The sequence below is a fragment of the Gossypium hirsutum genome, chromosome D03, assembly GCF_007990345.1.
Source record: "Gossypium hirsutum isolate 1008001.06 chromosome D03, Gossypium_hirsutum_v2.1, whole genome shotgun sequence".
NCBI lineage: Eukaryota > Viridiplantae > Streptophyta > Magnoliopsida > Malvales > Malvaceae > Gossypium > Gossypium hirsutum.
Genome location: NC_053439.1, coordinates 33,748,872 through 33,768,271, shown reverse-complemented (window position 1 = coordinate 33,768,271; position 19,400 = coordinate 33,748,872). Strand labels below are relative to the sequence as shown.

Sequence of the window (19,400 nt, the reverse complement as noted above, 5' to 3'; positions counted from 1 at the left end):
CAAAACAATAACAAAACAACAAAAGCAATCATCAAATAGTTTGTAATTTGGCTATAAAAGCCACAAGCTTTTTCTTTGTATGGGTTCAGACACATCTTAGAATATCAGAAATAAGAACAATAGAGGTTGATATTTCTTTTTTTTTCAATCTATTTACTCGTCGTTATTTATTTATTTTATTTTTGTTTTGTTTTGCGAATCTGTTAAATAAAAAGAAAACAAGCATGAAGGAGGAGGGATAATACCTAGGGGTCGCCTGAAGATCCCTTCGCCGGCCATTTCGGTTATCGAAATCGGGACGTGAAAGGGGAAAAACATGGGGTCTTCTCCTTTCGGCCTTGAAGCCCAGAGGTTTAGGCCTTCGAGCGCCTTAAAAACAAACCAAAAGCGCGACCTTTGAGTTGCCCCGATCACCGATGACGGTGGGGTCATGGCGGCGCCAACGTCGCCCCTATCGGCCGGGCTTAGGGCCTGCGAGAGAGAGAGAGAGGCTGAGCCCTCTGTTTTTTGTGAAAAAATGAAGCAATTTTTTTCTTTCTTTCTTTTTTTGATATTTATATTAGATATAAAACGACTCCGTTTCGAGTGACCTCCCCAGGCGCGAAACGACGCCGTTTAGCCCCCTGACCCGCACGCACAACCCGACCCGCCAGGTGATCTGCCTATTTTTGCTTGGAGGGGCTATTTGCATGTTAAGTCCCTCCTCTTTTATGCATTAATGCAATCTGGCCCTCGTTTCTTTTACATTCTTGCCCCGTGAATTTTTGGCCTATTTCATTTTGGTCCGCGCTGAAACGATGCGCATGAGGGACGGGGATATTGCCCAGTCAGTCCCTTGCGCTTTATATGCATTCCATCTTAGTCCCGAACCACCCACTTTTATTTATTTGCGATTTGAGTCCCAGATTTTGGATCCGTTTTTAATTTAGTCCCTAGTCGGTTTAATTATTTTTGTTTGTTTACTTATTTGTTTTAAAAAGAAGGTTTATTTAATATTTTCTTTAATATTTGTTTATTTACTTATTTGTGATTTTTGATCAAGCTTACATTTTATTTATTTATTTATTTCATTTTATTTTATTTATTTGCTTATTATTTTAGTATCGACTTTGTTCATTTTATTTTTGCCATCATTATTGCAATTTCGTTTTTATCATTTATTTATTTGTTATTTTTCAAGTACTTTCAAAACTTAGATTTATAGTTATCATAGTTATCGTTGATTATTATTATTGTTTTTATTATATTGTTATTTATATCATTAATCTTATTCATGCATGTATATATTAAGATTTATTAGCATCGGTGCTATATGTATATTTTATTATGCATGCTATATCACGGCTATTTTAAAACATATGTCGCACTATTGTATTTAGCCATGTACAACTCCCTTTGTGTATTAAACAATGTCACTAATAAACCTAATACATTAAATGTACATTTTTAGGCATTTCATTTCCTTTTTATCCAAATAAAAATTTCAAAATAAGGCAATATTTTGCGTTTGAAAGTTTGAGAAAACGTGCCCTAACGTGCTGGGTTTCGATTTTTCGTTCGACCAAATAGCTAAAAATATCCTTTTAAAATTTCAAAATAAGGCAATATTTTACGTTTAGAAGTTCGAGAAAGCGCGCCCTAACGTGCTAGGTTCGATTTTTTCATTCGACCAAATAGCTAAAATATCCTTCTAAAATTTCAAAATAAGGCAATATTTTGAGTTTGGAAATTCGAGAAAACGTGCCCTAACGTGCTGGGTTTCGATTTCTCGTTGAACCAAATAGCCAAATATCCTCTTAAATTTCAATCCATGTCATTCGAGTTTTTTTAAGGATCGTACTCTAAATCTCTTTAAAGTTTTCAATCTTCGATACTAAGACATTAACTAATCAACTAGGTACCAATTTTTGGGCGTTACGAGGGTGCTAAACCTTCCTCGTACGTAACAGGCTCCCGAACCTGTTTTTTTGAATTTCGTGGACCAAAATCGTTGTTTTAATAAAATCAAATCGTTTATTAAAAATAACCACTTTTCAAGGTGATCCGATCACATATTATCAAAAAAGATTGGTGGCGACTCTCACTTTTGTTTTCATTTTTTTCAAAACGCAAGTCGACCCCGTTTTACTAAAAAAAATGGTGTCAACATATACAATTATTATTTATCTTTTAACTTTTCAATATATGTAAAATTTGAACTATTTCTTAGTAAATAAATATAATATAACAAAAATAAATTAATACATTCCATTGCATGGATAAAAAAATCAATTCAAATAAATATAAAACTATCTTCAATAAGTGCCGAAGTCCAAATATAAAAAAAAAATTGAGAAATAAGAAAAAATACAAAAAAAAAACTGATAAATAATAAAATAAAAAAAAGTAATATTTGAGAATCGCGAGCCGAGCTTATCAAAAACTAAAATCTAATACGAACTGAACTGTCTGGCACGCCACAGATCCAAAGTGGTCCTTCTTTGACTTTTTAATTTTGCTCTTCTCCTCTACAAAGTTGGAACTAGTTTTAAAAGTAGAAACCTAATAATTATAATTTAAATAAAGAATTGGTTATTATTATTTTTTAAAATATTAATAAAATGTACTTAATTTATAATTATAAAACTTTGACTTAAATTATTTGAAAATAAATGAAATGTTAAATTATGTGATTTTCAAAGTCCTAACTACTTTATTAGCAGAAAATTATATAAATATTTTAATTTTATTAAATAAATTTAACTGGATAATAAATAAAAAGTACATATTACTTTAATTCATGTATATATTTTATTAATATTACAGTACAAATACTTGCCCAAGCTTAAAAATAAAATAAAATAAAACAGCGTTCTTACCGGTCACCTACAGCCACCTAATACTTAGGCGCTATATATTTTCTCAAAATTATTCTCCACATTTCACTCTCAGAGCCCTCCATCTATATAGAGAGCTGTAAGAGAGAATATAAAAAAGGGAAAGCTAGCTGAGGATCGTTTGATTTTGGACATTTTGATCAAATGGCTGGAAATAATTTTGTAATAGAGGTAGAGAAAGGTAAAGACGCCAGCGATGGACAGCCGTCGATCGGTCCTGTTTATCGCAGTTCTTTTGCTGCTAATGGATTCCCTGCTCCGATTCCTGGAATGGAGAGTTGCTGGGACATTTTCCGGTTCGTTTTTAGCTTTCTCTTTTTTACTTTACGCTTCTTGCTTGGCTGCTAAGAAAATAAGGATACTAGGAGAAGATTTGACTTCTTCTATTCTTTGCTTTGATTTCAGATGGCTTTCGCAATAGTTGCCATTTTTTTTGAATTTTTACTTCCCCTTTTTTAAGTTGAGTAGATTTTTCTTCTAATTTGTTGGCTTTGTTATTTTTTTATTTCGCGACGAGGTGGCGATGAAATCGAGAAACGTACTTTTAAGGATCCTATGAGAAAGTTATATGCAGATCGAAACGCCTAATATTTGAAACTATTGAATTTTAACGCTCACACAGAGCAAGAATCGAGTTACTGGTATTTCCATTCTTATAGCTGAAAGATTGATGGCTTTCATTCAACTCAATGTAAAACTGTGAAATAAATTGTTTAATAGTAGTAATTATTTTGGTTTTGATGCTTATGTGATGTGGAGATTAAAATATTGCCTCCTTATAACTTAGCTGAATCGTAGATACGGGCTGATTGAACTTGCTAACTAACTGTATGACAGCTCCTATTTACGAAAAAGTAATATTTTATTTGAGGATGATGATTTCGATTTCATTTTCTCCTTGCAGTATGTCAGTTGAGAAATATCCTGACAACCGTATGCTTGGTCGCCGACAGATTGTGGATGGGAAAGTATGTTGCTGCTGCAGTTTCCTTTTTTCTTGTTACTTTTGCGTTCTGTTTGTAGTGCGGCCTTTGACTTTTAGTTCATGTATCTAAATTGACATGCTTTGATTGCAGGCTGGAAAATACGTGTGGCAAACTTACAGAGAAGTTTATGACATTGTAATAAAAGTTGGGAATTCCATCCGAAGTTGTGATGTTGTGGAAGTAATGCTTTAACTTCTTTTTTTCTTTTTAATTGTAAAATTATTGTCAATTTTTTTTATAACAAATATACTATTTCTGGGATCAATATCCACCCACAATTGATGCTATTTAAAAAAAAAAAATTAAGCTTTTTATTCTTGCTTACAGGGAGGAAAGTGTGGTATTTATGGTGCCAATTGCCCAGAATGGATAATTAGCATGGAGGTATGATCATTCTGGCATGTTTCATCTGATTTGCACAGTGGACATCTCAAGTTACTTAGATGTCGCTATAACTTGTTTCTTTGGATCATACTATTTGCTACCAAATTGCTTGTTGCCCGAAATGTTTACTAATGTTGCAAGATTGATACAGGCCTGCAACGCTCATGGACTCTATTGTGTTCCTTTATATGACACTTTGGGTATTTCTTCTTGAGATCCAACAAAAGCATTCTTTCAGTTTTTGCCAAACAACTACCTTTCTCTAACAACCATCTTATGTGTATTATGTACTCTTCATATAGTCTGTCATCATAATATCCTTAAACTCTTTAAATTATTCTTGCATTCCAACGCGCCTGCTACTCTTTTTGAATGTTTGATACGTTGCTACATATTTGTAGGTGCCGGTGCTGTGGAGTTTATCATATGCCATGCAGAAATTTCTATTGCTTTTGTAGAGGAAAAGAAGATTAATGAGGTATGCCTGTTTACATCTATATTTGAAACCCTAGTAGTGATATGGCAACTACTGGGAAAGATACTTCTAGATACTTGCAAAAATAAGATATCTATCTACAAAATAGATTCGATGTTTTATTTTTATTATCAGCATTTGCTTCTATGCTTGCTGCTCACTTATGCATAGTTGATATTGATACAAGAATCTGTAATTTCACAAATTTTCTGTTCTTTTTTCTTTTGGGTTTCTCATGTAAGGTTTTTCTTTTTCCTTTCAGCTGTTCAAAACATTTCCAGCCTCAACAGAACACTTGAAAAGTAAGCTATCTGATTATTTAGGGGGATTCTTGTTATAGTACGTTACAAATTATTTATGTCCATGTATTTTTGCTATGCAGCAATTGTTAGCTTCGGGAAGGTAACACCTGAGCAGAAGGCAGAAGCTGAGAAGCATGGTTTGAAGATATATCCTTGGGAGGAATTTTTGCAACTGGTAAGCTCTTTGCTCTGTTATTTTCCACTTCAATTTATCAGAAATAAAATTTATTCTGCTGAACTAATTGTGTCTATTTTAGCAGACTGCCATCCTGTTAGTTACGAGTTCAGATGAAGCCATATGGCTGTAGAAAACATGCTTCTGGCAGTGCTTAATATGAACTAGGCTTCATTACATTTTCATGCATGCGCCTATATCTTTTTTCCTTAGCTAACCGTTATTGGATTGATGGATTTTAACCTGTAGATGACTTATGTTCTGATTTAAGCTCTTATGTCTGTTTCTTGCAGGGAGAAAATAAGAATTATGATCTTCCGGTGAAGAAGAAAACTGATATCTGCACGATAATGTATACTAGTGGAACAACTGGTGATCCAAAGGGAGTATTGATTTCAAATGATAGTATTGTTACTCTTATAGCAGGGGTGAAACGCCTGCTGGGGAGTGTAAATGAACAGGTGACCTTTTCATTTTATTTTTGACCATTTCACCAGTCACTTGGTTTGATCTGTCGTTTCTTTTCTTTCCTCCACCAAATTTGACATGATTGTTCCTTTGTTTTCCCTTTCTCATTTGTTTGTTTCTTGTGAAATTTACAGTTGACTATGAAGGATGTATATATTTCTTATCTTCCTCTTGCTCATATCTTTGACCGGGTGATTGAGGAATTATTTATTTCGCATGGTGCTTCAATAGGATTTTGGCGTGGGGTAAGCATGATTAGTTAGTACTCTGACAACAAATACGGGTTCATTCAAATCAGCAAGTGCTTATTTGTTTCATCTTCAGGATGTGAAACTATTGGTCGAAGATATTGGAGAGCTAAAGCCAAGTATCTTCTGTGCTGTTCCTCGTGTCTTAGATAGAATTTATTCAGGTAAACTTTCTTATATTCGTGGATTAGGCAATGTCATTTTTGGGTTGTTTGTGGAGGTTACAGTAAGCAACCTGGAACATGTACTAGCTGGAAAACTTGTCTTAATTTACTTATTTTTAGTATTGATAAATGAAACAAACTAGATTGATTCACTTTTCTGTTAAATACAATGAATATATATTCAGCTTTTTTCAAAAGATGCATGTTCTCAGCTGTGAGATTGTCATAACCTTTGTACGTTATCAGGTTTACTACAGAAGATTTCTGCGGGTGGCTTATTGAAAAAGAAGATGTTTGATTTAGCATACACATAGTAAGTTACTTTCATATTTTCAGTTTCTTATGTGAAGCTGTTCATTTTATCTGCTGGCCGCCCAAAAATATTGATTGGAAATAGAGTTAAATTGCTCTATTAGTTCTGCCACTGCAGACTCACCGGAATAAAGGAAAATAAAAGATATTTGGGCATTCTCTAACAAGCAACAGGGTCAAAAGCATATTTTTCCTTGTAGATAAATATAGAATTTGTTAGAGTTGTGTGACCCAAATTCTAGTTAAAAAAAAAGTGGCAAGATAGGGGGATTTGTGGGGGCATCGGAGGCCCCCACGGTACGGTACAGACTGCACAAGTGGAATTCGTATAAAAGTACACTTCTTCTATTTGATATTGATTTGAATAAGGTGTTTCAACCTTATTGCATTGCTTCTATTAGGTTTTGATTAGAATAAGGTTTATAGGTCGTCGTCTCTCTCTGCCCGTGGTTTTGTGTGTTATATTTTTACCCTCTTTCTTTACGATTCATTGTCATTATCGAGGTTTGTTTTTCACAGAATTGTCTCAATCCCTTTGGGTTTATGAGCTTTTGCATTAGTAGAGATCCATTTGCAGTCTGTGATTGCACTTTTTGTGAATATGTTTAACAGAGTTACTGAATCAGGATTACGGTTTCTTGGCTTTGATTTTACTAATATCTGACATCTGTGATAACCTACAGCAAATACTACAACATGAAGAAGGGCCGCAAACATGGAGAAGCATCTCCAATTTGTGACAAAATTGTATTTAGTAAGGTGATGAAAGTCTTCATTGATACATTATAAGCACGAGGCTCCTTGAATATTGGTCAAATGCCCATTAAATCACATTTACCTGCAACATAATCCTCTTGACTACTCAAATCTCATGTTGAGTTGTAATTTTTCTCAGGTAAAGCAAGGATTGGGAGGGAATGTGCGGCTTATTCTATCTGGTGCAGCACCTCTTTCAACTCACGTGGAAGAGTTCTTGCGAGTTGTGGCATGTTGTCATGTTCTGCAAGGATATGGTATAGTTGAAGTCAGCCTTTGTGCTTGTGATAAGTTCTTTTTTTCCCGTTACCAGCTGTGCACACTGGCTGCAACATGAATATTTATTAATATTATGTTGATCTGAATGTAGGTCTGACGGAGAGTTGTGCAGGGAGTTTTGTCTCTTTACCTAATGAATTGTCAATGCTTGGTACTGTGGGGCCTCCAGTACCAAACATAGATGTACGCCTGGAATCTGTTCCCGAAATGAATTATGATGCCCTTGCTAGCACACCACGGGGGGAAATTTGTATCAAAGGAAATACATTATTCTCAGGATACTACAAACGTGAAGACCTCACCCGTGAAGTATTGATTGATGGATGGTTCCACACAGGTCTTCCAACTTTTGTTTCTTTTAAGGTTCTATGCATGATTAGTTTTTATCTATAAGTTGAAGGCCTTGAATCTTTGTGCATTAGGGGATATTGGTGAGTGGCAACCTAACGGAAGCATGAAGATTATTGATCGGAAGAAGAACATTTTTAAGCTTTCACAAGGTGAATATGTTGCTGTTGAGAACCTGGAGAACATTTACGGTCTCGTGTCAGCTATTGATTCGGTACATCTGTTATGCTCTCTTTGATACATTAACATACACTGCTTCTCGTTATGTAGCCATGCACTGAATGTTGGTCAAACATAAAATTGATATTGAAATGATTGGCAAATTAAACATTTTCTTTCTTATGTTACCCTATGATTGCATTCCCTTTTCAGCACTAGGTTTCAACCCATTGCCATCGATGGTTGCTTGATTGAACATATATAAACATAATAATCAAAGTATGCATGTCATGTTACAGTGTTTTTATCGTATCAGTTGTGTAAACGTGTCAAAATCCTTTAACAGAAATATGACAAATGTACTAAATATGTTAATCATGCTTAAGCGCATCATATGGTATCTAAATTTGTCATACATATATGTCATGGAAATGATGTAAAATAAACTATAGTTTATGTCAGATTTGTATTACTTGCTGGATATTGGCATTCTTTTAAACTTTTCTGTTTCATGTCTTTATCAATTTCAGATATGGATTTACGGAAACAGCTTTGAGTCGTTCCTTGTTGCGGTTGTTAACCCCAATAAGGAAGCACTTGAAAGCTGGGCTGCTGACAATAACGTAAGTGGTGACTTCGAGTCCCTCTGTAAAAACCCCAAGGCCAAAGAGTTCATACTTGGGGAGCTCGCAAAGACTGGCAAAGAGAAAAAGGTTAGTTATTCATGCTTTTTGCCCCCTTTTTTATTTTTCAAAATCCACGAAATATGAGTTCATTTTCTTTTTGCCTGTAAAAGTAAGAAAAAGGGAATTTATCATTCATACTGAAATATTATAGTCTTTACACAGCTGAAAGGTTTTGAAATCATAAAAGCTGTCCATCTTGACCCAATGCCATTCGACATGGAACGAGACCTTCTCACTCCAACATATAAGAAGAAGAGGCCCCAGTTGCTTAAATATTATCAGGTTAGCTTACGTTTTTCTTGGTTTTTCATTTTGGTTTCATAACGAGTACATGCGGGATCACTGAGTAAAAACCCTTTGGATGCATGCAGAGTGTAATCGATGAGATGTACAAGAGTGCAAACAAACCAAATGCTTGATAAAATGCTTCCAAAGGCGTCGGTGATATGTTAGATGATATGGGGTTAAAACTTGTGTATTCTTTGGTAGTTTGGACTGTACATGTAGTTCCTTCATCATCAGAATTTGTTTACCAAAAACCAAATTCCCTTTGATACAACTTTGGGAATAATATTACTTGGTAAGTTGTTTGATGACCCAAATGTTAAAGTTCCAAAATTACTTAAGATCCGGTTTTCAAGACAACTATTTATGGAGTTATTGAATAAATCAAATTTGATTTTTTTTTAAAAAAAGAGAAGAAAAAGAAATGTGTGTATTTTATTTATCAATTAGATATTTACAATGTTTTTTAAAAAAAAAATTGTATTTACAAATATAAATAAAATAAATTTCTACTCCTCTTTAAGTAAAACCAATTTCTTTTTATCGTAATAGAGATTTACTTTATAAAATAAATTATTTTTTCCACTTCAAAAATATATTTCATTTTGGGGAGGAAATAAATTTTTTCTTATCCAAAAGTACTCCAAATAAAAATGCAAGATGACAATGGTTTCAAACCCGCCCTTTGATCACTTAAAAAAACAGTTTTTGCACCCCCCCCCAAAAAAAATACAGTTTTGCTCAAGTTCTAATCCCTCAATGAACAAGGTATTTAATTAGTTTGAATGCTTTCTTTAAAAAAAAGAAGGACGATTTGCATCTAATTGTATCAGTAATTATATTATAGATCTTCATTGTTGATGTGCGGGTTTTACTATGCAGTGAACAAAATTGGATTCAATTTAAAAAATAATAATAATAAAAATTGATCTTCGAGTTAATTGAATCAAGTTATTCGATTTTTCAAGACAACTTGAATTCTTGAATAAGTAATTCGAGTTTCGAGTTTCGTGTTTAAGTCGAGTTAAATTTTACAATATAAATAACTTAAATAATTCGAATAACATATTGGTGTAAATAACCTTTTAGTCCTTGTCAATTTTGAAAATGAGCAAATTGGTCTCTTTCAACAAAAATTAAAAAAATCAAAATAATTTTTAAAATTTCAAAATATTTATAAAAATTCCAAAATTTATATTTTTCAAAAAATTATAAAAAAGCTTTTAAAAAAAATTCTAAAGAATATATAAAAAAATTTAAAATTAAAATTAAAAAAATTTGGAACCTAAATAAGTTAATTAATGAAAGTTTATCATACTAAAGTATTGTTTTTTCTTATTTTGCTTTGAAAAAGTTTTCAAATATATATTGTTTCAAATTTATGTGCTCTAATATGGAATTGGTTATATTGTAACAAGATTTTAATTGAACATGTTTAATTTTTTAATTTAACTTGAACAATTTCACTCGACTTGAATTTAATTTTACTCACCTCGATTCAAAAAAAATAAGAATCGAGTTAAGATGATAAAATAGGATTCATAAACTTGGTTAATTTAAAAATTTTTCACTCATTCTTACATCTTTTACCAGGCTTTTGCCAAATCATAATGCAAGAGAAATGATAGATGATGATGATCATGAACCCTATTAGCTCTAAGAATAAACTTCTCAAGGGTACTGTTATTTCACCTACAATGAAAAATTCCTTGACCAGAAGCTTTGAGTAGTATAAAACAACAAATGAACTGCAATTTCCTCGCAGTGGTACCAAACATATTTAAATGAAAATATATTAACAAACCAGAGAGATTGAGTTAATTCCAGTATTGTGCCCTTGGTAAATACTAACAAATCATCAAATTTTACGTCTTAGGTGAAACTTAAACCCCTTAAGATACTATTGAATACTTTTGAACCCGAATTAATGTTGGGAAGGCGAACATCCGATCATTAGACTACAACTTAGAGTTCACTATTAAATAATAGTTTGATACTTGATATGAAAATATGAAAAGATAGTGTCGTCATAATAATATTAAGGTTAAAATACAAAAATGGTTGGTAAACTATTGACTTTACTCTATTTTGATCACTGAACTTTTCCAAATTAAATATTTTAGTGAGTAGGCTTTTTTATTGGTCTAATCACAAATTTACAGTTTATCCCAAAAATCAACAAATAACCCTCAATATTTACAAAGTTTATTATTTTAGTGAAAATTCTAAAAAATACAATAAAATTAACCCGTCCCTCCCAGATGGATTGAATAGGGTGTTGGTCAATCTCCATACATCTTGTTCACCTTCTATTTAATCCTGTCTTTAATCTTCTCAGCTTCTAGAATAAATTGGTCATGGGACTGCATGATACTCTAAAATAATCAAACATGTTGGGAGAAAAACCATCTACCCTAAACTTCATCAACTCGGGGAAATATGAGGAACACCCTACCTCTCCTGAAAGATGGATAGAATAAAAATCTGAACTCACTTGGATGAGTTGTGACCACTTTAGAGACTTGGGATCCACTATTCTCTTCTATCTCAATTGTCATCTAAGTATAACCACATCTGATAATTGTATTATCTACAATAAAAATCATTAAAACAAACGCATCGTATAGTTTATTAGATGGGCTAACAATCAATTAATATATTTTTTTTAGCAAAGTTCCCTTATTTTGAAAAAAACATCTAATTTAATTTGTATATTCAATCAATTTTTCACTTGCTTAAGTTACAAAATTTATATCCTTTATATAAAATTAAAAAAACAAAAATGTTAAATATTTTTCAGTTACTTTGTATTCAATATCAATTTCAATTTCAAGTTTTCTAGAGGTATAAATTCTTATTCATTTGATTTATTATTTCTCTACTTTTTATTTAAGTACTATGTAATGCATTTTATAAGTCATGAATTTATAATGGAATTATGGTATATGTAAAAGAGTATTTCACTTTTTCTTTTATCATTTTTATTTGGGAATTCTTATATAACATTGCCTCTTGAATATTAAAAAACTAAAAAATAAAAAAGTCCCTCCTTCATACCAACTTTTTTTCTCATGGCAATTTTTTATTATTTCATTTGAGTTTTTTGTGTAGTGTATATATTTTAGTGACTTATTATATTTTGTTTTTCATATTTTAAGTATAATATTTTTTTTATTTGGTATCATGTTTATTTTGATCATCTGGCATATTTATTTATGTTGTTTTGATTGATTGTATATGTAACATCCTGAAAATGGGGTTAGAAAGATTAAGGTTCATAGATGAATTTGTGGTACCGTGTAGACTCTTATGCTTTTCTTTACGTTTTAGGGGAAACGTTGAGTCTAGTGGTTCAGTGATTAAGTGTTAATTTTTCCTTTTAAGTCTTAGTTTTTCCGTTTAATTTTTTTGTTTTAAAAAGTTAATAACAAAACCCCAAATTAACTCTCACATATTTTTTCCTCACTCTCTCCCTTTCACGTCAGTTTCTCCCCTTTCTTTCAGGGTTTCAGATTTTGATTTTTCTTTCTCTCTCTTTCTCTTTTCTTCCTTTTTGGGTCCAGTTATTATTATTTTTCGCTCAGTAAGGTTTGGTTGTTCTTTAGATTTCCGTTTAAGTGTCGAATCGGGTAAGTGTTGTTTTGTTGGGTATTACATTGGTTCTTGATTTCTTTATTCATGGTTTAAATTGGAATTCTTATAGGTTAAGTATAATTGAAATTTTGAGTTTCAGGATACTAAGGTTAAGGTGAATCAATTGTTCGTGGGTGCTTGGAATCGCTTTCTAAAATGCTTTTCTGAAACTACTACAATTAGGGGTTGATTTGATGTTGGTTTTGTTTTCTCTTTTTCTATCGTGAAATATATGTGTTGTTTCTTTTACTACATGATCTAGTGTAGAAACTTGAAAATAGCCTGAAAACATATATAGCTGCAGTAGTTAGAATTTTGTCAACACATAAAGATGCATTTTAAATTTTTAACGACAAAGGTATGCATAATTTACTTGTGCCGTCTAGAATTAATAATTATAAAAAAAGATTGATAATTATGGGATACATTGCAAATATTCAAAAAAATATGGATAAGACATCAATTATTTAATTTGCTTAGATTTGTAAATGTTGTGTTGCTTTAGGAGTTCTTTGTGCCTTTTGAATTTTCACCATTTTAATTTAGTTAACTATTTTTGGTGGAAAAGAAGCAGTTCTTTTTTTGAAAAGAAATATATGCTTATGTAATTATGCTACTTTGAATCAAATTCTAATATCCTTAAAATAGTTGCAGAATCATTATTGTTTACTTCATGAACCTCTAAGCTATCTTTACATGATGTTCGTTCAAGTTTATTGTAATGCGATATGCTAAACCTGGTATGCAAAAATATTTGCATGTGATGTATGTAAATTGTTTACTATTATTCTGTAATTTGAAAATTGTGTACGAGTAAGTCCTATTCTATTTCTGTTAAACTACATTGATTTGTAAATATGGTTATTTAATACAAAAACTAAATATGATTATATCGATTCTGTAATTCGTGTGCATTTTAATATGGTTTGCATCTGCATTTGGGATTGAGATTTGTTTTCGAAGAGAAGTGATACGGAATGAGGTGGATGAATGCAGAAGCGGATCGTAAAGTTTGTTCAAGTCGCAGATTTGACTTAGGGCTCTAAACGTTGGGAAAGAAACTTAGATTTTGACACAACCTAAAACGCAATCAAATCAAAGTCAGATAAAACAATTAAAATAAACAACTAAGATAATTAAAATAGAATAATAAATCTACGATTAGAACAATAAGGAAGAAAATAAAGAAGACAGATGGAAAGATAGAATGTGGTATGTAGAAGACCTAAGAAGCCTAGGAAACATGAAGAATCCATAACCCTTTTCAAGCGACTCTAATTTCCCCTCAAAGAAAGAAAACTTGGAAAGAAAAAGTTGGAAGATAGTCCCCACAATCTGAAAAGATTGTTAAAACTCTTCTAAGAGAAATTCTTAAAAAGAAAACTCAAAGAGAATTTATTAACTCAAAAGAGAAGTTGAATAATAATGAATTGTATGATTTGTGTACAATGCATCTACATATAGGCTAGCTAAATAAATCTAAATAAAATTCTTAAGTATACTAGAACTCTAATTAATCTAAATAAGTAGTTTTTAACTATACTTTCTTGTTGACATAAAATTCTTAAATAAATTAAACTATTTAATAATTAAGAAAAATTAGAATAATAAAATAATAAAATAATAAGAGCTGATAAATACAATATTGGACTCATATTTAATAAAATTTAAGCCTAAAACCCGAACCCAATATGATTTAAACTCCAATTAAAAGCTCGAAACTCGTAACTCCCGTCATAATCCAGTCCAGAAATTCTACTCTCGGAATCTTCACTAAAACGATAATAACTTGAGCTCCCAAACTCAAAATCAAGTGATTCAAAGTGCTTTTTGGAGCTAAGAGATAGATCTTCGAACGCCATGAGACATCTCAACCCAAAAATGCCAAGATCCCATCCAAAAAGTCATCGCAAGTCTGCTGATTTTTCAAGCTTAAAAATTGGCAGCTTCAGTGAATGAAATTTAATAAATTTTACTCCATCTGTGCATGTATCATTCGCCCTTTCCTCGAAAAGATTCGTCCTCAAATCTTATCTTTGATCGAATTTTGGTTTGATTTGCTTGACCTTTGACATTGTTGTTGGGCCTTTAGGTAGTGTGAGCCCATCACATCCATAGGTTTGAAATTTGGCCTTGATACTCGCATCATACCCCCTTTCCTCAAGAAGATTCATGTAACAGCCCGAATTTGAGGCTAGCCGAAATAGTGGTTTCAGGACCACAAATTGGACGAGAAAAAAAAATTATTTTCATTATATTTTTATGGTCTACGATTTCACAAAATGATTTCGTGAAAATTTCGTTCGAAAATTTTGACGTTTGGGCACTCAATTTAGTCAAAAGGACTAAATTGTAAAAAGTGCAAAAGTTGAGTTCTATATTTTAGAGGTGTCCAATTGTTATGAAATTTTAAATTGGAGGTTTTTATATGGTAATTAGACCATTGGTTAAGTTGGTGGACAAAAATGGGTATGGTTAGGCATGTTTCCAAAGTTTTTCATTAAGGGCATTTTGGTCATTTAGTTATTAAAATGAATTAAAAACAAAATTAAAAGCCAATTTTTGTCCATCTTCAACCCTTAGGCTGAAAATTGCATGGAGAAACCATGGATAGGGTTTTTCAAGCTTCCAAGCTCGACTGTAAGTCCGTTCTATCCCTATTTTTAATGATTTTTACGTTTTTGAAATCCTCGTAACAAGATTTACCTATTTTTACCATTGTTTTGAACTATGGTTTATGTTTAAAAATTTACCCATGAATGATATGCATGTATTTTGATGTTTTATGGAAGAATATGAATGTTTGGAGTGTGATAAACGATTTGTACTAAGAAATTTTCAATGAAAATGCCTAAAAGGATTAATTTGTAAAAGTTATAAAATATGTCACAAGTGTGTGAATAAGTGAGTATTGTGGACTGCTATAATTATGAAAATGGTTCAGCTAAGCCTAAAATGCAAGGAAAATGAATAAAAATTATTTTACGAGCCTAGGGGCAAAATTGTAATTTTGCGAAACTTTAGGGGCAAAAACATAATTTTTCCAAATTATGATTTTGGACTGGAATGAATAGTGTGAAGGTTATATAAGTTAAATGTATTTTTATAAATCAAGAAAGACGAGAAATTGAAATTGATCGATAAAAAAAGTGAGAAAAAGTGAAAAATTCCCGAATGAACCTTTGGAATAAAAAGGGATACGAATGAAGTGACAAAAACGATCACATGTGTGGCACGGATTATGTGCAGGCTACTATGCGTACCGGATAGTTTTGATCACGTGTGTAGTACTATGTGCAGGCTACTACGTGTATCGGATGGTAATGGTCACATGTGTAGTACTATGTGTAGGCTACTATGTGAACCGAACATCATTGATTAGTAAGATGGTTTCTATGTGCTGATTCCACCGGACATCATTGATTAATAAGGTGGTTGCTATGTGTTGAATCCACCGAGTATCTCTTATTATTCCGAAGTGTTCATCGGGAAATTGACTAAGTGTAATTGACTAATGAATATAGGTGTGGAATTCAATTGAATATCGACTTAGAAATGGAAAAGTGAATTTTGAATTGAATTGTGATTGAAAGTGAAAAAGTGAAATTATGAAAGAGTACATTTAGCAATAAAACAGTTTAGACAGCAACAGTTGTGTGACTTTGAAAAATCACCAAAAATGGTGGAGATTGAATTAGAGGCTAAATAATATATGAATTTTAAGCTGAATGAATCTATTTTCACATAAAAGAAACAGAGCAAGCAAAAGAGTTATATATTGTGAGATATTTGAAGTTTAGTTAGGCAGAGTCAGAATGAGTTCGGAATCCCCTGTTCTGACTTTAGAAAATTTTCAAAAATTGTACAAAAATAATTATGGGATAAAGTTTATATTTTTAGAACCCTCAGTGAATCTATTTTCAAGAGAAACAAATGGGAATGATATCCATATTCTGTACAATGAGATAATTAATTTTTAGTGAAGAGAGGTCAGAACTGTCGAGTAGTGAAACAGGGGAAACTTTAAAGAACAAAATGTACTATTTGGCTAAACCAAAAATAATTTACAGATTTTAATTTGGAGTTCTGTAGCTTTGGGTAAAAATAATTTAGTGACTCTGACTCAAATAGACAGCTTTGAATATACATGTGAGTGAATAGTGAAATTGTAGTTAATGTTGTTTAAGTGTGTTATACACATTAAGGATGTGGAATGGAGAGGAGGAGGAGGAAAATTGGAAGAACATATGAATGATTTGTGTATAATTGGTCATATGCTCGATTATAATCGATAAACAATTAAAAAGAAATGATGTTTATAATTGTGCATTATTAGTTATAGTTAAAGTTCATGTGAGAAAATAAAGTTTCATAGTATGTGTATGTGGTATACTTAGTATATGATTTGGTATGTAGCAATGTCAAAAATGGTTTATGAATTAACCCATGTTGATAAGTTTGATACATAAATAAATGTGGTGCTTATCCATGCTTATAATGCTTATACTATATGTTTATTTGGCTAGCATGTTTGGTGTGTATGCTTAGGCTTTGGCCAAGTTGTGGCTGGATTACGCCACATTAAATTTATAAAATTATGCATTGAGATGGTAAATGTCTAGATGAAATATGCTTGTGATTATAAAAGGGTGGTAAGGTTTAAAGTTTGTAATCTTTATTAAAATGATTTATCATGTGGTTAGTCTTCAAAAAGGCTAGCTTGCGACTACGGTTTAGTGTAATGTTTATATCTTGTGTGATATGCATAGGAAACGAGAGTGGAAAGGAAATGAAATACTAGGTTCATGCTTGAAATGTAAAATGATGCAAAAAGGGGACGTTAAGTTAAACGATAAATATGTATTAGTATTGAACTTAATGAAATTGAATTGTATGTGAATTAAATGGAAATTGCAAATGATATGATTTGAATTAAATGAATTATTGTGGTATTGAAATGTATATTGGATTGAGAATTGAATTGAATCGTGAAAATGAGAATCGTGAATTAAATGAAATTGAAATGAAGTATTGAATTGCATGAGTATGTATTGGGTCTTAGAAGCTCTATTTGTTACAAATATAGTATTTTGAAGATATAACGTGAAGATTTATAAAAGCATGTTAAAAATAAAAGCATGTTAAAAATTTTAAGAGTTTAAATTTAAATGAAATTTTATAACTCGATTTAACATGTTTATAAGTGTATGTGTTCTGGTAATGCCTCGTACCCTATTCCGGCGTCGAATACGGATAAGGGGTGTTACAATGTGACATCGCCAGATTCAGTCATAACGTTTAGACCTAATTTGGGGTGTTACAATTCATCCCCGAATCTTTAGCTACATAAAAAGAAAATGGATTAGAATTGATAACAGTAAAATGAAAAAAATTACTTACCTAAGTCTTCTTGTGCACCAAAACTATTTCCAGGATCAAAGATATGATTTTGATCTCTCAAATCAACATGGATCAAGTACCTCTCTTTCAAAAACAAACCATCAACACTGAGTAAAGAAATATTAGGCACATGAGTGTTTAAATAAAAAATAACTTGTAACTTTCTTTGAATACGCATGGTCATCCATAAGAATTTCCAACGATGAGTTAAGAATTTCACATAATTATAAAAATTAAGAAGTTTAATATTATTATGCAAAAGTTCATATTTAAAGTCTAAGGTAGAAAATTTTGTTGTAAGATCAAATGCATGAGGTTCTTTAATAGAACTGTCGAATGTAACAAAAGTAAGCTTTAAATACTTAGATAAACCCATAAGATCAATTGAACCTTAAGACCATTGTTTATTGAAACTTGACCAATGAGAAAACATGTCGTAAGAAAAAAATAAAATCAATATCATACTTATCAAAAACAAGTAAGGTATGCCTTTTAAATTCAATTTCTAATGTTTCCTCACCAGTCTTACCTTGTAACACTTGTGAAGAATTATCAATGTTTAACTTACCTCTTTCCCATAAGTAAAATCATCTATCGATGATAGTGTTATGTAATTGGAAGTCCGGCAATCAATTCTTAAAATCCTGTAACAAGGAAACACTATTAAACAAATTTGAGTTATGGTTAGTTAAAACATAATCATTTCTCACTTTTACATGAATATTTCTTGTTTTTCATTTTCTTTTTCCACTTGAGAATTCTCCAATTTTTCCTCATATGTATTTTTACTCACAAAAAGTGGACGATCAAGTAGACTTTTATCACTTAAGGTCTCTTTTCTCTCCATCTTTTCAATTTTTTCTTCCTCACTTCCCATATCCCCTTCACAAGTATTATAATTATTCAATTTAGTATAATACATCTCAATAGGAGAACATGACATTTTTATCTCATCTAGCTCCTTAGATTCAAGGAAAAAATTTTCACTATCATATTTTTTCATCAACAAAAAACTCGTGTTGGCAAAATCGCAACTATAGTGCCCACGCCCTTTGCATGTAAAAAATTAAATGTCACGAGCTCTTTGTTGTTTTGGTGAAAAATTAGTAGAAGTGGGCTACTTAGAAGATGTAGAAAAAGGTTGTGTAAGAGCCCCACTTTTCCACTCAAAAGGTTTAGTCTCATCATGTTTTGGCAGCAACTTATTAGTACCATAAGTAGGTTTCGAAAAAGTAGAATTAGAACTTGTACCTCTAGAATATTGTGATGCACCAAATGGATGAGATTGTCGTTAATATTCCTGCTCAAACTCAGTTGCCTTGTATATCACCTCTTCAAGATCAATGTAGGTTTGAAGATTAAGAGCATTAGCTATCGAAACATTCAAGCTATCTACAAACCACACCATAATAGTTTCTTCATCTTCTTGCACATTTTCTCTTTGCATAAACATCTACATCTCTT

General features: G+C 31.7%; 1 protein-coding gene across 2 annotated transcripts; it reads left to right on the top strand.

The window, feature by feature from the left end:
- The first annotated feature begins 2,924 nt into the window (after nucleotides 1-2,924).
- LOC107950760 (long chain acyl-CoA synthetase 4-like) lies at nucleotides 2,925-9,313 on the top strand. Of its 2 annotated transcripts, none has more exons than NM_001327579.2 (19): nucleotides 2,925-3,172; nucleotides 3,781-3,844; nucleotides 3,953-4,042; nucleotides 4,190-4,246; nucleotides 4,398-4,446; nucleotides 4,648-4,724; nucleotides 4,984-5,023; nucleotides 5,104-5,198; nucleotides 5,492-5,659; nucleotides 5,801-5,911; nucleotides 5,991-6,078; nucleotides 6,325-6,391; nucleotides 7,074-7,149; nucleotides 7,286-7,403; nucleotides 7,517-7,762; nucleotides 7,848-7,987; nucleotides 8,463-8,645; nucleotides 8,781-8,900; nucleotides 8,990-9,313. In NM_001327579.2, exons 1-19 carry the CDS (start codon nucleotides 3,021-3,023, stop codon nucleotides 9,035-9,037), a joined length of 1,989 nt encoding a protein of 662 aa, NP_001314508.2. In that variant the 5' UTR covers nucleotides 2,925-3,020; the 3' UTR covers nucleotides 9,038-9,313. The 2 variants fall into 2 exon arrangements, with proteins under 2 accessions (NP_001314508.2, XP_016741205.2); XM_016885716.2 differs by lacking the exon at nucleotides 2,925-3,172 and adding an exon at nucleotides 3,341-3,517 and having other exon boundaries at nucleotides 8,990-9,244.
- The last annotated feature ends 10,087 nt before the right edge of the window (nucleotides 9,314-19,400 follow it).

Coding starts and splice junctions, on each gene's coding strand:
- LOC107950760 (NM_001327579.2), top strand. CDS start 3,021: ATGGCTGGAAATAATTTTGTAATAGAGGTAGAGAAAGGTAAAGACGCC. Junction 4,447..4,647: donor TCCTTTATATGACACTTTGG/GTATTTCTTCTT, acceptor ACATATTTGTAG/GTGCCGGTGCTGTGGAGTTT. Junction 7,150..7,285: donor ACAAAATTGTATTTAGTAAG/GTGATGAAAGTC, acceptor AATTTTTCTCAG/GTAAAGCAAGGATTGGGAGG.